A 24,385-nucleotide genomic window follows, 5' to 3' on the forward strand; every position below is an offset into this window, starting at 1 on the left:
TTGTCTTCAGGGCTGCTCGCAAGCCAGTCACTGCCCAGCCTATATCAGTGCTTGGGATTGCCCCAGCCGAGATGCAGGACCTTGCACTTGGTCTTGTTGAACTTCACAAGGTTGGCATGAGCCCACCTCTCTAGCCTGTCAAAGTCCCAATGGATGGCTTCCCCTCCCTCCAGCATGTCCGCCACCCCACACAACTTGGTGTTGTCAGCAAACTTGCTGCAGGTATATTCAGAACATAACTGTGATGGAAATTTCTTATTGCTTTTCAGTTTGGCCCCAGAACAAGTTCTATTTCTTTTTTTCCTTTTTAACATTATTGGTCATGGAAAGAGCCTTTTTATTATAGTGATAACTAGTCAAATAAGTTTATTCTATCAAAAAAAAATCCGCAAAAAACCCAAACTAAAAAACATTTTGACCATAATTTCCCCTTCAAAATAATTTATGAAGCAATACCTCTTGGTCTTTTATTTGTATAAATTATACAACAACTATAGTTTTTTTTAGACAGTGAGATGAGTCTGTATTTAGTACTTCAATCATCGTTCTCAGGGTTGGAAAAGTCTCTGATACTGATGGTAGGCTCTTGTAAGAAGGTGAAATACTGAGAGGAGAAAAAAAAGAAAATTATTTATCTTTTGCCAAGTTTTATGATTTACCTGAAAGTTAACACATTAGCTTGCATTTCTTTTCCTCCCCTTCTCCAACAAATCTGGGACCTGAACTGAAGCATCTGCTGCCCACAGCCACCTCTTGCTTCTCATGACTCCTCACTACACAGAATGAACATAACGACTACATAAAACAGCCTTTGGAAATGGCAGAAGTTAAAGCAAAATTTTACTGCTTCAAGTCTTCAAGCCTTACTTACCCTACCCACTATTATTCTTCTACCACAGACAAATTAGCTACTCAAGTTAATTGCCTTCATATTACTACTTCAAGTCCTTTGGGCTGTGCTTCTACAGTTACTTTTCTCAGCATCAAGCAAAATCAGCTTTAGCATTTTCTTCACTCTGGCTCATTCCTTGTCCCATTATACATCATTCATTTGAGCCAGCAACACTACTGGTGGAACTACACTATGGAATTGTCCCAGTTGAAAATAAATTCTGGTTTTGTCAAGATTGTTTTTAACGGAAATCAGTTTCCTGATCTGGCTTGCTATGGATTCCCACAAATTTCAACAGTACAAATGAGAGCGTCAGAAACACACAGGTAGGGTTGAAATGGCTTAAACTGACTTTGCTCCCAAGAGAAGAGTTCCCCTTCAGTAAAGACGTCTTAAGGAAAAAAAGAAACCACAAAAAACCAACACCAAAACAAACAAAAAAACCACACCATGGAAAGAGGATTAAGAAAGAAGTTGAGTATATAACTTAGGAATTTATAGTACAAAATTGTAGGAACCATAAATATTTTATATTTCCCAGACAACCAAGTCTCAATATTTGTGCAGACTACTTTTAATAAAAACTGCAACTTCTTGCTACACCATAGTTGAAAAATGTCAGTCCTTGATAAATGCTGATTTTGACTGCATTTACATTTAGATTTTTAGTCTGAGTCTGACAAAGATGCCCCTGTCTTCTTTATAGCCTTCTTCATTTAGGAATAGATTTTATAGTCTTGTGAAATTCACCAGGCTGAGAACTGATGTTATAAAGTCTAGTGAAGTTAAACACCACTCATCAGTATGAGATACTTGGCACTAACAGTAGCTGCAGAGTTCCTCAGGCTCTCAAGAATAAGTCAGGTTGGACCAGATCTCAGAAGGTCTGTGATCTAACATCCTGCTCAAAGCAAGGTCAACTGAAAAATCAGAACAGGATGTCAGGGCTTTATCCTGTCAGGTCTTGAAAAATCCTCAGGGTGGGAGACTGCACAGCCTCCCTGGGTAGCCTGCTCTGCTGCTTGACTACCCTCAGTGTGAAAAGATTATATTCGGTCTGAACCTTGTTTCAACTCATGCACCGTTGCCGTTGTCCTCCCACCAAAAGCTGCCCAGCACCATATTCTCAATACCTGCAGGTACTGCAAAGTTGCTGTTGGGCCAAAGTTTTCTCTTCTCCAGGCTGAACAAGCCCAACTCACTCCTGTTAAGGCCTGTGCTCCAGCCCTGTGACCATCTTGGTGGCTGCCTACTGAATTTGCTCCCATTTAGCATACTCTTTACTGCAGCTGCCCCAAACTGGATACAGTATTCTAGGTGTGGTCTAAAGTGCTGAGTATCTCCTAAATCTGATTATCTGAACAGCTTTTTACCCATCTAGCTGTCCATTTGTCCAGACCACAACATATTCTCCTGGTATGAGAGTATTGTGGGAGTCCTTGCTGAAGTAAAAATAAACAACAACAACTCTCTTCTCATTCCCAGATCTTGATGTTTTATTGCACAAAGCAATAATATTGGGTCACACAATGTTTAGTAAGCTCATGTTGACTGGCCCCAGTCACCTTCTCCTTCACATACCCTGAAATGCTTTCCCAGATGACTCACTTCATGACTTTCCCAGGAATCAAACCGAGTCTGACCAGCCTACAGCTGGTCAGAGTTGTCCTTCTAGAAGATGGATGCAAGATTTCCTTTCCTGCAGTCACCAAGAATGTCCCTGATGTGCACAACCTTTCAGAGCCTATAGATGGCCTCGTAAGGACATCGTCCAGTTCTCCCAGCACCCTTTAAGTGTCTTGACCCTGACCTGAAGGATACTAAAACTGGTTTTGTCTCTGGCCCAATTTTTAGATTTTATGTGGGGAATAACCTCTAAGGTACAAATAAAATGCACCAGATTCACAATATTGTCAAGGAATTAATGTGTTCACTATTCAAAAATCAATTCACAGGAAAATAAAAAAGAAAAGTAATGCAGTTATACTAAGTGATGTAATTCTGTATATTAAAAATTTCCATCTACCTTGAAAATACTTATCCTCTGAAATAAAACAGCACTAAAGGATAAGGAAATTATTTTTTATATACATTTTGAAAAGAGCCCTTAAGAACGAGGAAAACAAAGTTAAAATATTTCCCTGCTTTGTTGACTCAATCGCCAGATTTACTAATGATAAAAAATTAATAAGAAAAAGGCAGATATGACCACTGGATAAACCAAAGAAAATATTAACCCAAATAATTTTCTTAGAGGTTAATATTCACATAGCTGAATGTCTAGACTCCTAACTATTCTGTTAGACTAGAAATAAGCTACTGTGTTTGTAAATTCAAAACTAGTCTCAGCAATTCCTAAATGGTGTTAAAAAAATACACTGAATCATTTACTAAACTCATATTATCGAAGTAACATTTTTTTAGTATAGGTTTAAATTTTAAATTTCAAGCCTTTCATATTTTATTTCCTCATCTCTTCATCTGAACAAAAAGATTTACCTTTTTAGATTCATCCAGCTCCTTGCAATTTTGCTAAAAGCTTCAGACCCTGGTGCTGTCATAGCTTCAAAATCAACCAGCTGAAAATGCAACAACAAAAAAATCTTAAGAAATCAGACAAGCTTTAAGTTATCTAATTTCAGGGAGTTAATCCTCAATTAATCTTAACATACACATTTTACTTTAAAAACATATCCTTCCTTTTGTGACAAAACCCCATTATTTCTTTATCTCTTAACAACATGTTTTTACTTATCAGCCATTGCCAGAAAATATTGACTGTCTTTAGCGCTTTATTACAATGTCCAAACAAAATGGGGATATTTCTCATTTCTACATACTGTATTCTGAAAAATATTGTTTCAAATGATTGGCAGATTAATATTGGAATTTCCAGGCATTCTGTATTGCTTCTTTCCACAGTGGGTTTTCAGACAAGTTTGACCACCCTTAGCCAAGAAATTTGTGCAAAGTTGTATCTACAGCTAAAAATAAGTTTTCAGCAAAACAATGTTCAGCCAAAAACATGGGTTCACTAGTATTGAAACACTTAAGCAAATAATTCTGTCCAAATGTTCTCAGCACCCTTCTCAAAGAAAGCTGAAAAGTGCAGCTCAGCACCCTAGAAATGCTTCAGTTACCAATATGTAACTACTGTGAGACACAAACTGCTAAAATCTGCCTAACCAGATTTACTGGACATACTATCTCAATCTCACCCACTGTCAGAAGAGCAATGAAACTTCCAAAACTCTCTCAGGCTGCAAGACATCACAGTATGCAGCTATCCCATCTCCAGTAAACAAGTGTGCAACTTCTGTTGGTTCTTACAGCTCCTTCCACACATTTGCAAGCATTACTTCCTCCATCAAAGCTGACCCAGTCTGTTTTGATACTTGCCTTTCCTTTAGGGATTTTTCCTGATACTTCTTTTCCACTTGCCATTAGTGCTCCCATGATCACTGAATAAGCTATCACACTAAAAGAAAAAAAAAAAATTAAAAAAAATCAAAGCCAACAAAACAAAGCACAATAGAAGCTTTTCCATAATGCTATTTCAGACTAGAAAACAAAGAATCTAGTATGGTTTCATACGAGGTGAGTAAAATTACTGTGATAGTTACTTTATTTTAGAAGTAAAAACAATCATAAAACACTTAAAAAGTGAAATCACCATTACTTTCCACCACCACTGGAATGAAGTTAAGATCCTATAGAGTTTAACTACTGAAGAACACTGTTTCTACAGTAGTCAGAGTCGCAGTTTCAGACTTAGGAGTTCTTAAGACTCCACAGAGCTGGAAACAAAGCAAACTCCTGTTCTCAAGAAGCTTAGCTGCAGCCCAGAAGAGTTTATGAGCTCGACTGTAACAGAGCTAGAGTCACTGTAAAACTGTTCAGTTACTCAATGTTTTTTAAAATTTAACTTAATTTTTTAAATGGTAAAATTCAGACATAATTTCTGTTAATTTTTACATTCTTCAGGACAAAGGCAAGTCTGATTATAAAAAGAAGTCTCAGTACTTTAACAACATTATTTTCTACTGACCTGTGTTTAATAATAAGCTTTAATATCCTCAGTGCTTTGTGGAAAAGAGATTCATAATAGTGTTAGAGACAGCCAGGTTTGAATTAAACTAGAATTTCAGTTGAACAGATCTGCCACATGGGATTTTATTCTAGGATCTGGTGACCCAAACAGTTGCAATAAATTACTAAAGTAATATTTTAGTGTATTTTATTAACATACGTTATCACAAAGTATATTTCATCTTAACTACACATTTTGGTAAAGCTTCTTGAGTGAAACAGCAGTGGTGTAAAGTAATATGGATTAGGAATCCAACCATTACAACTTAAAAATGACACTTTTCCATCTTTGAGCTGAAGTTTATAAATAGAGACTACTCACCATTCTAAATATACATGCAGCTATGAATAGTTACCATCAGCAATTACAAACTAGCTTTTAAAACAGTACTGGGTCAGTACCCATCATCATAACAGCACAAAATCAGAGACTGTGCAGGACACACAGCTCAATCCAGAGCTTTTTTAGCTTTTGGAATTAAAAATGTACAAAGATACTGCAACACGTGGACATTTTACAGCATGCATCCAAGAAAACAGACACGATAAAAGACAATCACTAACCTAGATCCTCTTGAAAGTGGCATTAAATTATAGAAGTAATAAACTAATGACAGGATCAAGTTGCAAACAGCATCTACTTCCTAAGCAAGAGCAAAAAAAAGCAAATTCAGTTTAACAGTCAGGTAATACCATTTAAAGGAATTCATATTAGGAAGTCTTACAGTACTGTGATTTTTGTATTTTTTTAAAGAACATTTCAAATGTGAAAATTATCAAATTAATAAGTTGAATTCTGATCAACAGATGTTTAAACAAATTATTTTGTTACACGTTTAAAATTTAGGTGAAAAACAGTTCATCTACATGGTATTAAAAGATGAAAACCGGAAAGAAGAACCTCAAATGCAGTCAGATTCTCAGTGCAACACAAATCAACTCAAACACAATTCTAGTGCTTCTCATTAAGTCATGTTACTTCTCATCTGTTGTGTAACCACCGTGAGCCAAATCCTAAGTAGCGCTTCTAAGGATGAAGAAACAGTGAACACAGATCCACAAGAAAAATAAAGAAAATAGGGGTAGGTGGGGTGGGGAGGAACAGAACACGCTGTGGTACTGAGACCTTGCCTGGACTCTCTCTATTACTGCAGCAAAGCACAGCAAATTTTAAAGTAACAGATAGAATAATGGGAACTTCTTAGGTTGTTTGTCAGAATTGGGTTTAAGCAAGCAGTCGATTTTATTAAGAGCTCTGTGAAAAATTATTAGAACACTGACTAAGAAATAGGAGGTATAAAAACATAATACAATTTCATCACGGAATTCATAATTTCCACTAAAACAGCCTTACCCCCAGCTCTGCAGACAGGATTAGAATTTTTCCTTTAGCTGTTAGATCTCTATATAGCGCATCTATTTCTGCGTGATACAGCTGTGTTCTCTCTTCTGTTGTCTGAGTTTCTACTGAAAATAATATGTTTCCCACTCTATCAAGTAGATGAAAAAAAACGAGGTAAGAACTTTTTTGAACAGTAGAACAGTAACTTGATGAATAAACTAATATCCAGAGTAAGTTACAAATGTACTACAGATGAACACCACCTTATAACCTTTGTCCTATCATTCTTGTTCCAGTAAATTCTTCACTATGAGGGTCATGAGACACTGGAACAGGCTGCCCAGGGAAGCTGTGGCTGCCCCCTCCCTGAAAGTGTTCAGGGACAGGTTGGATTGGGCTTTGAGCAACCTGGTCTAGCAGGAGGTGTCCCTGCCCATGCACAGGGGTTGGGACTAGATGATCTTCAAAGTCCCTTCCAACTCAAACCATCCTATGATTCTATAATTTCCTTAAGCAGAACATTATGTAAATTGCCCCTCTCCGTTAAAATAAAAAAATACATTAAAAAAATAACTTAAATTAAAAATGTTTTGGCACACTGTAAGTTTGGCTGAAAAGAATATATAAAGACTGCTGTATAATCACAGATGAAATATTTCCATTGAAAAATACCTGACAAGCACTAGTGTTTCACTTAAAGTTCAGGCAACGCATAAGAAATATGAAATATTGAAGTATCTTCATGGTCTTGAGATTTTTGTATAGAATGCAAACTGTAGCTTTCTTAACTTTTAAACTACCAAAATGGAATTGTTTTGGTATAAAAGCATAGTTACAAACTTTGGATCAAAACAGATTGACTAATACTGAACAAAGTTTGTGCAGAACAAAGTTATACTATTTTACTAACAGTAAAATAATTTCCTTAAAACAGTGTGGCCATATATTTAATGCCATTTCACTGTATATAGAAATATTATTTAGAATGCAAAACTAAAAAACTAGAGAAGATATGTTAACACTTCAGAAGAGAAGTTTGGCTTCCATGCCCCTTATTAGAAGCACACAAGTTTTGGGAAAAACTCCAAACTATGGAATTTTAAATTCCATATGCCAAACTTTTGGCTAGTAGTAGGACAGAACTTCTGAGCTTCAGATTAATGTTTATTCTTCAGGAAGACAAGGAGCCAGTATCCATAAAGTGAGAAATTTGCTATCTAGCCCAAAGAGTGGTCTAAAGCCTTCTGATTGTATCGTCATATCTAAATTGGCATTTGCAGACAGAACATCTGCAAACATCTCAAAAATAAGCATAAAAAAAAGAATAAAAGAGAGTTTCTTCCATTCTCAGACCACAGAAATTTCCATTCTATTCATGACTTTTTAGTCCTCATAACAGAAAAAGTCCCACAACAAGAAATGTATTTTGATATGGATAAAATCTGAGGGTTTTAAAGATTATTTTTTTTCCCCTTTAGGCATTTTATAATCCGAGATGAATAACAAGATCTCTCTTCACTTTTGTGCTATATGCTGAAGAATCATCTCAACCGGGCCCATTCCATCAATTAATGTTATCCATATTCCCTTTTTGTGAAGGAACACAACAGGAATCAAAAGTCCTCAAGTGTAAATTTTTTAGTTCTTTACAAATTGCCATTAGTGAAAAACAAAAGCCACTTTATGCAAGTAGAAATTACATTTCAGAAGATTAATTGCTAAGACTTTATAATTGCTTAATGTACCTAAACCACTGAAAATAGCAAACATACTTATCTCCTGTTATTGTAATTGTGAATCCATCATATTCTTTCCCTTGATCCTTGAGGCTGGGGACTTTTGTGTTCACAGTAAACCCATCTCTTGTTTTACTGTTAAACTGCTTTCAAAAGAAAAAAAAAAAAGGTAATATTAGAGTGAACAGACTGCCTAGCTGTTGTTCAGAAACACTAAAATACCTGGAGCAGAAATGAAAATGGACAAACGGAGGGAACAGGATAAAGTTACTGTCAATCACATTTTTTCATTTATCCTTTATTTCCTACTGAATGGAAAATCATAAATATTGAATGAGGCATATTAACTTTAAACTTTATATAGCAAACATAAAGCGGCCCTGTTTCTGAAACTTTACAAAATAGTTTGAGTTGTACAGAATTCTCCACAAGCTGCATGTTGATAGTAACCTTTTGGAGTAACAGTGTAAAAGTAACAGCAAGAATTTGAGAGCCTGTTCTATGTTTACACTAAGAAGTAGCTGCATTAAGTCTTAAGTGTAGGTTCCAGAATACAGCTCACAGCAACAAGTTCTTCACTATGATCCACTTTCAATTAATATTTATCCTCATCAGAACGAAATACCACAAAGTTTAAAAAATGTGCAAAGCTACATTATTTAAGTGTAATTTGTAGCCAATGAGTTGTATTAACCAGGCAAAAGTGTATTTAAGCAAAGCCAAAAGCCCAGCTTTTAACATACAACATTCCCCAGCTATCTGAATAACCAAACTACATCAATATTAGCAGACATTCATTTTATACAGACACTATGAATGACTATTATGCAATAATGTTGAATTAATTACTCAGACAATTCTTTAAGATAGAACTTGTGATTTAGGATGTTTCACTTAAAGAGAATCTTCATTTATTTTAAAGAAATCTAAAACCTCTAATAAGAAACAGTATTCCACTTCCATACAGTTTGGAATGGGATACCAGAGATTCAAACCAGAGCAAAATCTACAGGTTATGAAAACCAGAAAGAATATTTGCTGCCAGTTGAGACATCTATTTTGAAATAAGTCACGTATAGTCCACCGTTTATATGTTTTCACCATCCTCTTGGAGTAATCTATAATTTTTACTCCACTAATAATAGCATTTTGTATGGCCTACAATACAACAGTAGCCATATTAGGTGTTCTACAGCTGCCTATTGCACATTCGTGTGCCAGCAGAACATTTAACTGTCTATCCACCCCAACATCTACTACCTCTTCATCACAAATTTTTGTTTAGGTTCAGTTAGTATCCATTTGGCTTCACCTTTCTAGGCCAAGAACAAGACAGTAATATAAAAGGGACCTCCAAAATCATGGTAGGTTCTTTGAAGGCACTTATAATAGTAACAGATAGTGAAAAAAAAAACCACCATTAAAAATTTAGTCCTTGAGCCATGTTGCTTTCATAAAGGTATCTGTAAGCACACAAGTGAGTGATCACTAGTAGCACGTACAAATCCAAACCCAGACAGTCAACCAGTAGTAGCAGCTTATCTTTAGAGAGCTCTGCTCTATGGCAATTCATCAGCTTTGCTTAGATATTAAATTGCAGCATGAACACACTCAATAAGAAAGCTTTGTTTGTCTCTGCTTAGAATGACTGCTTCTTCCCAAAAGTTATTCTATTCTAAATAAAATCTGGTACAACCCTTTAAAAATAAACACTTTGTAACAGTGTTTCCCCAAACCCAAACACTTACATGCTGCTCATCCTGGATTAATTTGAGGTAGCAGGGGGGAGAAGGGGAAGACCTTTTCCTTAAACCCAGCTCAAGTCTTACTATTTTACTTGAGATAACAGTATAAATAATTTTGCATGTCATGTAACCAATTGACAGTCTTCCAAAGCACAAGAACGTAAGCCAAGATTTAATTTGAGATTAGCCATCAGTCACTAAGAGCAGCTATTCCCCTCTTTCCCCCTGCCAGCCCAAACATGTACTGACCTGGACTAATGAACCTAAGCAAAAAAAAAGAGCTTCCATGTTCCTTATCTGTCAAGCAGACATCTTCAGTTTTTACCTCACACTGTAGAGGCACAATGTGAGCCCAGTATGGTGGGCCTGAGCACAAACCCTCCCAGATGATAAGACTGGCTCCAATGAACTACATTCAATCTTTTCTTTGTTTGTTCCTCTCATTTCTTTACCAATTCAGTTAGGCTAAGCCTTTCAAATATATATCATGTGTCTGTATATATTAAAGAGTCATACCACATATATACAGATTTGAAATAACCTGAGTTAGTGTTTCTAGTTATTCATGTTAAACTTATACATAGTGATTACATTCTGAGGAACTGGATATCTCTCAGAATACATTTTATCATTTTTATCATATTTTGAAGTTTTCTTTAATTTACCTTCATTATGGGAAGAAGATCTTCTACTTTATGTACCTTTTCCAAAGCTTCTCGAACCTCTAATAGTCCTTTTGGATTATTAGCACTGGAAAAAATTAAATATGGAATCATAAGAGTTGAACACGTCACATTTTTTGAAATCCATCTAGCTTTAATCTAATAAGTTATACTGAAAAAAGTTATTAGAAGTTATTTATTTATTTTTTAAAACTTAGTGCCTTCATACTTGGCCACATGCTCTCCTGTTCTTCAAAAACTAGTTTCCTTTTACTTTGGCTCAGCTTCTATTATACAGCTTCAAACCTCAACTTCAGATTTCAGGTTTATCTTATTTATTTGCTGTTGGCCACTCATTAAAACAGTATTTGCATGAATGAATGTGGGCAGGGCGTTGTTGATGGGGAAAGATGGAAGAAGAATAGTTAAATTTAAAAATACTCTTCTCAAAATATATGCATCTGTGTATCCTGAAAGGTACATAAATACGCAGATGCAGACACAGCTGGACCATGATGAAGCCTATTGAACTAGTGCTCTAGTATTTATTAATCATTGTAAACTCAGATTTTAAGAACAGAATTATATTTTAAAAAGGAAAAATCACAGCACAAATTGCCCTGATGCAAGGTCAAATGCTGATGGCTCACTCTGAACAAACCTTCTCCCAGTAGAGGATAGAATCCCCAGTTATTACAGAACTTGTGTATCTTCAGCAACTATCATACATTTTTTAAACTTACATGTTTTCAATGGTTATAAGGATTTTCTGCACTTTATTTTTTTAATATTTAAGTAGCGTAGTAAGATTGAGAAACAGAACTCAATAATTAGTAAGTTACCAGGCAAAAAAAAAAAAAAAGATAACTGGAATAATAAAGATAACAGAGTATCTGTTAGAACACTGTTGCCACAAATGAGCCACAGGTGGGGAAGTCATTTTATTAATGAAAAACTGATCAAAACTTGAAATAAATGCCAACATACATTTCAGATTACCTTCAGTCACATTCTTTCATTCAAGATTCTACAACTGTCTTCTGTTCCAGGACAAGGTCTACTGACCCATCTATTTAACAGGTTGTAAAGATTCTCTGCTCCTCTAAAACCACTTTTCAAAGAATAGTTTGAATTAAAACTACCTTACACATCTTCTTTTAGCTTTTTTCCTCACTCCTACTATTTAATAAATTAATCTCAATATTCAGAAAATAATGGGAGGAAACTCAACATCTTCAATAAATCATATTTTTAGAAAGAATTGAGACCCACTCATGCCAAAACTGTGGGTACAAATTCAACTCCTTTATTATTTCTAGATACACTGTAATTCACTGTTTTTTTCCTATTAGTTTCAGTTTCTTTACATGGCAATGAATAGGATTTTACATTTCCAAAAGGAAATAAACAATGATAGATACTAAAAAAACTAGAACTCCCTAAAATTAAGAAAATGTCTCTCCGACTTTCCGAAATGATATTATGTAAATTACAAATCAGTATTACCAGGGGACTAAAGTAAGAGAAATAAGATATCAGTCATTTACCCATGATAAACAAGGATCCTGTCTTTGATAAAATGAAGAATTTTCTCAAAATATTCCAGGTACCGCATGTTAATGACCTGTCCCCTACAAAGAAAATAAAAGGTTTTTTTAAAGTCTTCTTCTTCAGCCCAACATTTCAGACCTAAGACACAAATATTGCTCATTAATACTTGACAGAACTTAATCCACAGAAGCACTGTAAATTAAAGGAATGAATTATAGGTTTGTCTGAAGTGAACTGCTCATTCCTCATTTTCAATATAAATTTCAGAGTGAACTTGCAAAAGCTTATGTGTTGGTGTTCTCTGATAAACTACATTTAATGTATATTTCCCCATTCTCAACAAGCCCACATCCAGTAAATCTTATCCATATCATAATTATCAATTTGTATCAGGGTATAATCATTCTTAGGCAGTTGTTGGCACTTGCAAATATTGCAGAACTCTGAGAAAACCCTCAGTCTGCATACTGATTTACTTTGAGAACCAACACTCTGCATTTTATATATCTACCAAAATACAAGCTGATCTGCTCTGAGAGACCATACATATTTTTATTCACCTACATCCCTCTGTACTGAAGTAATTTTGCTTTTACTCCTAACAGTTACAAGTAGTAATTGTTTAACAAAACATCAGAAAGGTCTTGTATTTTCCCTTGGACTACTAAGGAAAAGAAAAAACCCAACATTAAAAGCTTGGTAGAAACCTGCTCGGATTACAACCATTCTGAGAGGAAAAATTACATACCATTATTGTATTTGTAGGAGTCCTTCCTCTTCTCCCAGTCTACAAAACAAGATTTTATAAAGCAAATGTTATCGCTCTCTGAGGAAGCAAAACCACTGTCAATCACAGGAAGGTGTGTACACTTAGCTTTTCTTCCTCTCTAGGTGATTTTTGGCAGCTTAATTCCCTGTCTAATGCCTCACTCAACAGTCTTATACTTTAGTAGGCCTAGTCTCAGAATAACAGCAAAAACTGTCCTTAAAAACAGAACAGAATTAGAACACAAATATATATCTGCATATAGGAAAGGGAGGTAGGGAAAACAGAAGGATGAGGCAAAATCTATACACATAATTTGCCCTTGTTGTACGTCCCATCACTTTCCATCAGTATTAAAAAAACATCTGTACAACAGGCAGAAGCGTGTCAGTATAAGAACTTTCCTTTAATGGCATTTTAGAAAATAGAACCAAACTAGACCTATCATTCTGTTAGGCCATCTAGATGCAGTAATACCAAGGAAAGACTTTTGGCGAGTGGTCAGAAGTTATTTGTGTTTATCCCCACTCTTTATCCTTTTTAATAAATACTACCACCAAGAATTCAAAAGTCACAATGTTCCAGAGAGTGTTTTCATTTTTTTATATGAACCTTAAGTATAACATTAATGCTCAGCTGATCTGAAATTCATGTTTTGCCAATGAAAATAACTTCAGTTTTCTACTTTCAATAAAACTTGGTAGCTTTGATCATTTAAGGCAGAAAGGAGATAAGCCAAAGTTGCATTTGTCTTGAAGAAGTAGTGACAGCTGACACACTTCCATCTTGAGGAAGTTAAAATCTGGAAGCTTATCAAACACTGTGAAGTGCAAGATGTTTCTTATACACCTTTAACAAAAGGTCCCAAAATTGACTCAAAACAAACAAAAAAGTTCTTGCTTTCTGACATTCTCCAAACATTTTGCCACTCTGCAAAAGGCAATGTAATTCAGCAGTCACTGAATGTTAATGCCTCCATGCCAAGACTCATTTGACAGGAATCACTGAACAATAATGGACAAAGAATTCTGAGGAAATGAAACGGTTAATGTATATCTATTCTAACAACCTTTGTACACCAGAAATTACTGGTGTGCAATTTAGACCAAGTAGAACCTAGAGACAGCTTCAGCTCAGCAAGATCAGATCTGTTACAATTACTAAAAGAACACCCAAGTTCTGTTGTTACACCTATTTGATTAAAGAGCTTTTATCTTTGTATAGTTAATAACCAGGAAGGCTGTCATTTGTCAGCCTAAAAAAAAATAAATAAATCTGTTACACCTGGTTTTCAGGTAGCCATGCCATAGAAATAATTCAGCCTTAGTCATACAGTTATAAAAATGTAAGCCAAATATAAAGCAACATACATCTTCCTTAAAAACGGTCAAGTGATCTCAATTACCAATAAAAATGTGTTAGCTCTGTACCCTATTAATATTTTCAGTCAGCAGCCATTTGACAGCTGAATAATGCAAGAAGGGGATTATACAGATCTGTATAATCCATTAAGAGCAAAATGTCATTTAGAAATCATAATGGACTTGAACATGCTTCAAAAGTAAAATAAATTTTTAAAACATATTACCATTTAATATAATAATTTATTTAATCCCTCACCTCACATGAAATCATTGGGAGGGAATCCAAAAGCAGAAACAAATCACTACAGAAAGCTGAGCAATGAAAGCAGCTATTATTTGTGACGCAGAATGATCAAACAAGTATGTATTTCCAGAATCAAATAGGATGCAATCACCATGCAGTACCAAATAGTATGTTTAATTACTAAGGCAGAAGTATTTAGGCTGCTTCAAATCTATTGTTCCTTCCAAAAAGTTGCCAAATCAATAATTTTTAGAGAACTACTACCTATCAATCAAAAAAATGGGATGAAAATGCTGATGAGATCCATGAAAGTCAAGGCTGAGGCAAAACCAAATGGTTAGAATTAGATTCACTGTGGTCCTACCATTCTGAATTCCCACAAAGCTTATTCTATTTTCTATTTTCCATGACATCACCAAAACAGCTGGTACAGTAAATAATGAATTTTGCTAGTGTTGTCTAATGAGAGGAGAACAAGTAAAGTACTTTGGGCAGTGAAAAACAGAGCTGCTGACACAGAAATCCTGTACAGGGAAGCATTTCCCCAGATTAAATGTTCAATGACATTTTCAGCATGATGATCCAGTGTGTTACATGAATGCCCTTCTGCCAGCACTCGTCACCTAGAAATTAAGCTTTTACTATCTCATTTAAAATAAAACCAGAAAGAAACAGATGAAGTATAGAACACATCCTTGTCTCAAAGCACAGATGGTTGTGTTTTCTCCTGCATCATATGTGTTAGAAGAGAGAAATGCAGCAACAGCAAAAATGGACAGAGCTTGGAGTCCAAATGTAATACTTGGCTTGAGCGAAGACAGGAGCCTGAGCATAAGAATGTTCAAGAAGAAGCACACCTTGCAGGCCAACTACTGATCTGCACTGGAGTTTAACCCTGCATTGCAACCACTCCCTAAAGCAAGGTGGAGGCTGCTAGGGTCCACTCCGTAGAGTGGAAGCAAAAGCATGGACCAATTCTCATTACCCTCTGTACATGAACGCTATAGTACTGCTAATTTTTTCCACCTGAAATAATTCTTGAGAAGGCTTTGCTTCCCTTATCCTCATTTTTCCATACAGCTTCTCAAAAAAGAAAGAAATAGATATAAAGGCAGAATGACAGATCAAAGATTCAATATATCCCATGGTGGGGGGAAATAGATGAAACCTGGCTACATACTTGCTTACACAAACACACTCTGCTCCTGTGATTGACAGTGATTTGCCACATTGAGTCTCTCACCTCTACCACTTCATGGGAGGTAGCACTGTCATTGACTACAAAACTGTGTCTTGCAGCATGGGAGAAGATGGAACGTACAACAGTGGTTCTGTTTTTTAAATTTTACCTTTGTTTGAAAGTGCATCTGTTACTTTTCACAGGTTACTTATTTCGTCATTTTTGCTTTACTTAGGACTGATTGCTTTGAAAACAACTAAAAGAACTACGTTTTTCCTCTCTATTGTAAATTGGTATTAAAGCTAAACAACCAACATTGTTTCATTACTGCTGCCACTATTTTTGAGAAGCAGCATTTGAAAAAATTACAACTGTCATGAACATCATCTAATTTGCACATTTAAGGTGATTTTGAAATTAAAAACAGCACATTAAAAAATGTATCATTTGGATCCTAGTTAAGATTTTACTATAACTCAGTTGTACAGTTGATATTCTGGAAAATGTCATGAGGGAAGATCTGAGGTTCACAAAACCCAAATGTTCCATTAGGAAATATAAAATACATATTAAAGCAAAACAATAAACACATAAACATTCAATACTGTAATAGGTTGTTTCATGAACAGCCAGTAAATTCTGGTGCAATCCCTTAGGTATTGGGGAAGGTTGTTTGGAAAAACTCTCATACCTGATTAAGTTTATGTGATTATTGAAACCTCTGCTAAGGCTTCGGGCAGGCATCTGGTCCAACCAAAGTACAGGCTGGTCAGGGTCAGCTATCCTACAAAGACAAAGGACATTCATATTGGCACACATTTCACTCCATGTAGTTATTTTTAATTAAGCTTTGTGCAAACACCAGTAATTTTAGGCAAAAGCTAGAATTCAGAGATCAACCAAAAAAAGCCCTTTATTGAAATGCACCTACAATTTTCATAAGAAAAAAAAAAGTCACAAGCATTTTATGTTGCCGCAGTTTGGAACTGTTAGTTTTTGTTAGCCTAAGCTGCAATGTATCCTACTCACAGCTTTGCCTCAGCCAGAAAGTGCTATTCCAAACTCTCTTTTTTTAACAGAAAGAAGAAAAATTGAGTATTTTCAGAAGTGCACTCACTGTACCTAAATCACCCTTATCTTTCATCAGAATACTTTCTAGTTACAGAGTGGTACTAAGTGCTCATTTTCTCCTCCATGACTTCTGCCCCTTGGTTAATGGAAGCATGCATCACTACTACAACCATCACAAGGCTTGCTCTCTCTCTTTTACCATTACCTTCGCCACTTCACAGCAATATCAAACATATCTCTCCATTGCATCAGTCTAGTTTTCCCATTCATCCGAACTTTGGAGTTAGCCCAAGTCCTCTGCACAGCTTGCATTACTTCTAGCGTGGCCAACCCCATTGCTGGGCATGCAGGGAGGAGGAGAGAGGGACAAACAACAGAAAACCCATTAGAGCCAAACACTCATTTTTGTATAGGTAGGAAAACTGAAGTAGGGAAGTGAATGTATTTACAGGAAAAGAATCGATGACATCAATAAAAGCCAGGAGATCATAATTTCCAGTTCCAAATTAGGTCAAGAAATTGCTGACATAATGATTATTTTAAACTTTTTATCTAATTTGAAAGGAACAGAGCAATAAAACTCATTTGCAAATAGCAAAGGTATAGTGTTAAATTATCAACACAGATTTTTTATTTTTCCAACTCAAATTTACAGAACATTTTCAGCATACCTCTATGTATTCTTTTATTTGGAAGAAATCCCGGTGTCTCATACTGCATCATGGAACCCAGATGATCAGCTACACATATGAGTTCTTGCACATCAGGCTTATAGCTTTCAAAATTCTGAAATAACACATCTCTTACAGAGGAGAAAAACATGCATCAGACATAACTTGGCAACAAAAGTCCTGAAAGTTGTAAAGCATAGATTTGTTTGTCTGATAATCAATGCCATTTTTGTGAGAAATACTTAAAAGCAATATAAAGAACACTCATTCCTCTTCCCACCCCACTGAACATACACAGTACATGGCAGCCACACACCATATCTCAAATTAAATTCTGGTATTAGTGAACCCAATGCCAGAACTTACTACTGTGACAGCCACCTTTTCACTTTCAGACTTGCTCATAGTAAGTGATACTAAATAAATTTCACAGATACTTAGATGTTACATTGTTTCATTATCTTTCATGTTACACTGACCCTGAGGAACACTTAAGTATGAAAAGAGTATGCATATAAACTGAAAGCCTTAATCCATAACTTCTTTAATTCTGTAAAAGCTTCTTGTGCTAAAAAAAAAAGTGGATTCTACTCCAAGCACGCAAAAGGCATAAGCTTTTAACTTTGCAAAATTTTACATAGATAAAAGTGAATACATGACAATACAGCTAGAAATTAGTTTACAGCATGAGAAATAGGCTGAAGCCTATTCTAATAAAATGCCCTGCTTTGTTGACTGAAAACACCCTCCTCCTAAAATACTGGTTACCTAAATTACTCTGGATAGTATTTTTTTTTCTCCAGTGAAACCCAGCTGCCACTAAAAATCTATTAAGTACACCTATAACAAAATAAAAACTTAAGACAAGAAACAAGAAGGCTGCTATATAATGCTAACAATGACCACATCAAACTCTTTAACATAATTTGCAAGAAAAAATGAAATACAATAGTTAATCAGTAAGGCCATAGAACATAAAACATTATGTGAATTTTGTTAATTATGTAATGACAAAAGTGAAGCAAATCATCCTAAATTTCATTCTTCCTCTTTCATAAGCTAAACCAACTACAATCCCTATGATTTTTAAAAGGATCTGCACTTTCAGTGGAATCCCACTTTCATATAGCATTAAACATTTGTGCTGTTAAAATGCCTTGGAACAACACTTTCAAAAGTCAAACTGAAAAAAAACAATTGGAGTAAGCTTTAAAAAAATGATAAATTACTCACTTTATATGTGGCTGTAATCCTGGCTGTTCTTCATAATTTTCTATAAGAAAAGGAAGATTTTTTGCCCAGTGGTCCTTGAAATTTCCAGGAAGATCTACATCAATATTATACTCTGTAAGAGGGGTATCCAAATGTGCATGCAAGTATCTAGAATACTCTGGTGGAAAGAAATAAAATTAAACACTGTTTGCATAATCAACCTACTTACATAATTACATAAAAATAAAAATCAGATTATACATTTGTCAGTTATCCAAAACAACTTTATTAAGTTATTACTCTTAGACAACTTAATTTTCTTATTAGCTAATTTCCAAGATAGAAATAAGTCTACTTCAACTAAGTATCACACTTTATCATTATATAAAAATGTATCTTTCATTTGTGGTCCCAGTATTTAATTGTATGAACAGTAAGAATAAGTGTACAACTTTTTTAAAGGCATATTCATGCTCATGAGAATGTGTGATGAATTCTTTAAAATGGCCATAACTATAAGTCTGCTTGCACTTTAGGGTTCTAAAAGGATTTAAGAAAATTAAAAAAAAAAAAAGAAAAACAACTCCAACTTACCTCGGAGGTATTTCACTTTGAGATATTCTGGGCTGGCCTTCTGACCAGGTAGTGGATCATTTAACATAACTTTAGTTTGAGCTTTTATGCCTTCATAAAACTGTCCCATTGCAACATGGCTGAGACCTTTCATGTACTGGCATACTTCATTGTATGGTTCTAGCTGTAGACATCTCTAGTAAATTAAAGGAACAGAACACTCATCAATCAAGTGGGAGAATGAGTATCTTCAAATAAACTTAACCTGTTAGGTCAGAAGACCACATGAAAAAGTTTTACTGATTATTAAGATCATTTCTCTCTAAAATCATGCTGAACACATAAATTGCTAGCAAATGTACAAAATAAATATTTTCAACTTCAATAAAGGGAAAAAAAATACATGGAACTGACAGTGCAAATATGCTTTTGATCACAGTTTCATTGTTATGAAAATAGTTGATGTTTGCTCTAATGACATTAGCACTACAGAAATGTCAACTTCAGTTGAACAAAATTAGACAAAATATACTGCTGACAATATTAGAAACAAGTAATTTCTTGCTAGCTCAGCATCAACATATAGTGCAATTTCTTCCATCCATATCTCCTCTATTTCATGCATTAGTACACTTCATTATGTTAGTCAACTATTCACTATAGGTTAACACATGGCAAATTCATATTTATAATTCAAAAATGAATGTTCTGATTCTTCTGGCAATTACAGGTATTTAGAAGAGCATCTCCATCATAAAAACTGAAATATCTTTTCAAATACACCAGCATTTACAAATTGTGTTAGAGAAGGTGAATAGGTAATAACACACATGAAATGCCCTCCCTGGGATAAACAGACAGGAATTCAGAAAGGGATGGGATGGTTTCCATATCTTATTTCACTCTTTTTTTTTAAGGATATGGTCATATGATTAACATATGCCTTTATTGTTCTGCCTACAAAATGAGGCCATCAATTAATGCTAATGGAAAGAGGCAGGATTTTGTTTACCGATGGAAATACGCATTTTTACAAGCTCAATGAATCGCAACATATTCAGAGCTTCTCAAAACAAAGAAAGTATCTCAGAAAAAACAGATAAATATTGGAACTTGGTATGCCTATTTTAAGCTTAAAATTACAAAAAACTCTATATTCCATCTACTAGTCCTTGTTAAAGCATTTTGTATTTACTTAGGGCCTGCTCACCTTAAAATTCTTTAGTGCTTCATCTAGGCTACCATGATGATACAGCATCATTCCCTTGAGCTGTAATGTCTGAACATGATTTTGATTTAACAGCAAAGCCTTCTGGAAGCTCTCTGTAGCAGCATCGAAGTTGCCAAGTTCTCTAGACAGTTCCATAAAGTGGAAAGCAAAGAATATAGAAGGCAACAGTGACAATAAAATTACTTACTAAAAGTTGTTTTAATGTGTCCAAAGAGAACATCATTAAAGAGTTACACAGTACTAATGGAAAACTTCATTAAAGGCAGCAATTCTGCAACTGTTCTTCAACAGTATTAAGAGAACAGCTGCACAGAGTTTTGCACTCCCAGAAATGTCTTCTCCGACATACAACTCCACAAGACCACAGATCTTCAAAATTCTCAGTGGACAGAAACCATACACACACACACCCCTATGATATTTCTTCAGAAACGAAAAGAAAGAAAGCTGCCACAGAAAGCATTCTTGGAAAGCATTATCTACAACAGGTCTTTTCACCTACTAAATATAAACACTTCAAAAAAAAAAAAAAAGATACTTAGATGCTGAATAAGAAGAAAGTATATGGTGTTTACAAGGTGAAAATAACTGAAAACATACTGACTAGAATTACTCGATGTGCAGGACAGATTTTAGTAAAAATAGCCATAAAGTATAATGAAAAAAAAATAAAATAGGAATAGTGCACAACTTAAGTTTTCTTCATTTTTCTAATCCAGTATACTTATTTTTTAAGCTCTTTACCATTCTTTCCACATCAAATGATATTAGACTAAATTAATCCCAACAAGAGAACCACTAGAAAAAACAAGACTTACTAGTTTTAAATACATTTGCCAAAAAGAATTTTAATACAGAACAGTGATTAACCAGAGCTCTTCGGTTTCAAATAAATGCACAAACACCAGTAACCAGATTTGAAGGAGGAATTATTAGGTAAAAAGCTGTAATTCATGTTATACATAAGGACAAATCAGACTAATAACTGTCTACTTCCACTATAAAGAAAATTCTTTAAAAGGTATTTTTAAGCACTATATTTGAAGCTTACTTGATGCAAAAGAAAGCTTGAACTTAAAACTCAAGATTTTAAAAATAAAGAATTTTACAGCCTAAGTGAACAGTGCTCTGAAAAAGTGAGGTTATTGTTTCTGCATGTTTTAAGACCTGAGTGTTCATGGGAAAGTAATTCTGACTTATCATAGTGGATCATTTGTTACAGTGTACTCATTTATTAAACAATATTCTATTCAGCTTCTGGCCTTCTCTAACTGCTGAGCATTTAGAAGAGTCAACAGCAATTGTACTTTGCATATCAAGTTTAAAAAAAAAAATAGAAGGTAGATTTCTTTACATTCCTTCCCCTATTATTTCTTGAGAACCAGAAAACTTTTGGAGGCAGGGAAGACAAGGAATAAAAGAGAGGGAATAAAAGCAACAAATTTAAACTCATTAGGAATACTCTAGTTAAGTGAGTTTTCCTTTGCAAAACAGCAGTGCAGCATAAAATGAGACATTTTAAGGCTTGCTTTTTTCTGTCTTTCAAAACAAGACTTCAGATTAAGATCTCTTGGGCAGGGGGTAGAACAGCTGATCAACTAGAGAGTCAGTCCCACATGCAAATACATATCAAAAACATTAAAAGCATTTACTGGAAATGTAAGAAGGCAACTGCCCATTTTTCAAGACAAATTACTATTATTTAGTACCTTGGAAGTACTTACACACTGCAATAACAAGCACAACAGAAAAACTCATGAATAGATTAGTGATTCCACATTGAGTTCAGAATTTAGATACACATGTAAACAAGGCGTAAGTCCACAAAGCAAAAAATAACAAAAAAATATTTAATTGACACTGCCTTCAGTGAATATGACATGTTCTGTATGCTGAAGGAAGTGTAAAGCCTGAGGAAAAAGAACACACATTCATGTAATACTTGCAGACAAACCCTGCCCAGCTTAACCCTTGCTACACAAAAGCCATTCAGGTTGCAGCAACATCTGAGGAGTGATTTCCAAAAATAAAAATGTAAAACAGGAAATAAAAAGCTGGCAAGACACAGCATGTTGGAAAAAGAACTGCAACAGGCAGAGATATTTAGTTGCTATTTAAAGTTCTTATCTTGTTATATACAAACTATATGTACTTTCCATTTACTAATTATCTGCAGACCTCCTTTAAAGTAATACATATTATTCAACTAGAAATTATTTTATCTTTATTCTAAATTTAAACAAGAAAAAAGTGACTAGTCACTAAAAAGAGGGTGTTGGGGTTTTTTTTAAATTATTCTATTAATAGGTAGGAAACCACAGGAAATCAGCTAAACTCTCAAAACTGTAAATCTCTTTGAGGAGAGACTAATAGAGGATGTAGCAGTTCTATGATAAGATACGTGCTATGCAATGAGTTTTTAATAGATTTAAGTAGCCTAATAAATCTCAGATGGCAACTAACGAACATAGCAATTGATAATTTGTATTAAATATTTCCATCATTTAAAAATTATTTAGCATACCTAAAACACATTTGCCATTTTCCTAACCTTTGAGTCTGGGAAATTCAAAGAGCTACTGGAGACTGAATCAAAAATGCAGAACAAGGCTAGAAATTATATATATTGAACATAGCCTAACATAGCCTTACTGGCTACAGGAGCTAATAAATACACTTTGGATTCTACAGTGCTTTGTAACAAACACATAAAACTTGAAAGTGCATTTTAAAGAACACAATCAGATAAAAACTGACTTGAAAACTATTTCTGAATGCAATTACCTGTAGGCTTGTCCCAGACTTTTATAGGCATCTATAAAGTCGGCTTTCTGCTTCAGAGCTTCTTTGAATGATTCAATGGCTTCCTACAAGACACCAACAGAAAACATTTTCACTTACTGTATACATTTCATTTTAGCATCCTCAGTAGTTACTAGCCATGGATTTAGTGTTATTCACCGAAACCTTTGGAAGGAACAAGGCATGAATTTATTAAAAAAAAAATCTATAGAATAATAATCATCATGTAACAAATGAAATACTTCAACACTCTTTATGGCAACAACAGATTTGGCTGGAACTCCTTTGTCTAATATGCTATGGGAATGAACGATTCTTTCAGCATTTCACAGATTTCAGAGATTATAATCTCCTGAGTCTGCTTTCAAAATTCAGTCTGGTCCCCAAGAAAAAGCAGGTTCTCCTTACAGTCCTCCTTCTTCATTCATGATACACCTCTTAATTTTTGCAGTCCAAAAGACTCCTTCAGATCTGTACTCTGCCTTCCATTGTTTCATTGCATTCTGTGTTAGTTGCAGTTAGCAAACACCCTCCTGAGGGGTTACAGAGCAAGTGATCATCTTCACACTATAGGATGCACTGCTGCTGTGAGGAATACAATGTAATAAAAATAAGATAGCTAAAAGTAATTTTATATATATATATATATATATATGCGCATATGCTCAAACAGATCTTCCTCTTCAAAGGATCTGACTAAGAACTCAGGTTTTAAACTGGACTGTCTATATAAATTGGCAAACACAGTATTGAGACTTAGAATTTAGGACAGAATAATCAACTACTTTACATTATGAAGGAATGCCTGAAAAGTATCTTGAAGTCTATAGAGCAAGAAATCAAACCCATCATTAGTATCTTCAGTCAATTTAGAGATATTTACTCAGAAAACTCTTAAATATATTCTAAGCACTACCACACGCACAAAAATACCTACTGAAAAAATATAAGATCATCACCTACCATTACTAATAGCCTCAGGCCCTCTAGATAATTTTTAAATCCAAGAAGATTTTTCTCAAAAACAAACACTGTCACCCTGACCCCAAGCTTAGTAAAACCTAAGAGATTATGTTTATAGCCTTCCTTTAAGAGGCAGTCTGAACCTGACTGGAAGCTAAGGTATACCCAGGGACGAAAAGTTGCTCTGTCACAATCTCTCGTAACTTGAATATCAGAGAGGGAAGACACTTCCTCTGAGAATGAAATTGGGAGGAATAAGGTGGTAGTGCAGAAATGTGGTTTTGCAAATCA

At 34.8% G+C, this 24,385-nt stretch overlaps 1 protein-coding gene across 3 annotated transcripts in view; it reads right to left on the reverse strand.

Moving 5' to 3' along the window:
- Positions 1-440: 440 nt before the first annotated feature.
- Positions 441-24,385, reverse strand: part of TTC13 (tetratricopeptide repeat domain 13) — a 37,981-nt gene continuing 14,036 nt past the window's right edge. Inside the window, exons 9-23 of one of the 3 annotated variants that reach the window (XM_051614696.1) lie at positions 23,114-23,196; positions 20,309-20,450; positions 19,120-19,294; positions 18,547-18,586; positions 17,314-17,444; positions 16,848-16,980; positions 16,263-16,355; positions 12,014-12,097; positions 10,470-10,554; positions 8,096-8,205; positions 6,336-6,471; positions 5,546-5,625; positions 4,292-4,370; positions 3,392-3,471; positions 441-604 (exon numbers count right to left, since the gene is read on the reverse strand). In XM_051614696.1, the coding sequence (XP_051470656.1) occupies positions 481-604; positions 3,392-3,471; positions 4,292-4,370; positions 5,546-5,625; positions 6,336-6,471; positions 8,096-8,205; positions 10,470-10,554; positions 12,014-12,097; positions 16,263-16,355; positions 16,848-16,980; positions 17,314-17,444; positions 18,547-18,586; positions 19,120-19,294; positions 20,309-20,450; positions 23,114-23,196 (1,575 nt within the window). In that variant the 3' untranslated portion in view covers positions 441-480. Of the gene's footprint in view, positions 605-3,391; positions 3,472-4,291; positions 4,371-5,545; positions 5,626-6,335; positions 6,472-8,095; positions 8,206-10,469; positions 10,555-12,013; positions 12,098-16,262; positions 16,356-16,847; positions 16,981-17,313; positions 17,445-18,546; positions 18,704-19,119; positions 19,295-20,308; positions 20,451-23,113; positions 23,197-24,385 lie in introns of all 3 variants that reach the window. The other 2 variants (XM_051614695.1, XM_051614693.1) reach the window with 2 other exon arrangements.

Source organism: Apus apus, chromosome 3 (assembly GCF_020740795.1).
Source record: "Apus apus isolate bApuApu2 chromosome 3, bApuApu2.pri.cur, whole genome shotgun sequence".
In the NCBI taxonomy this organism is placed as follows: Eukaryota; Metazoa; Chordata; class Aves; order Apodiformes; family Apodidae; genus Apus; species Apus apus.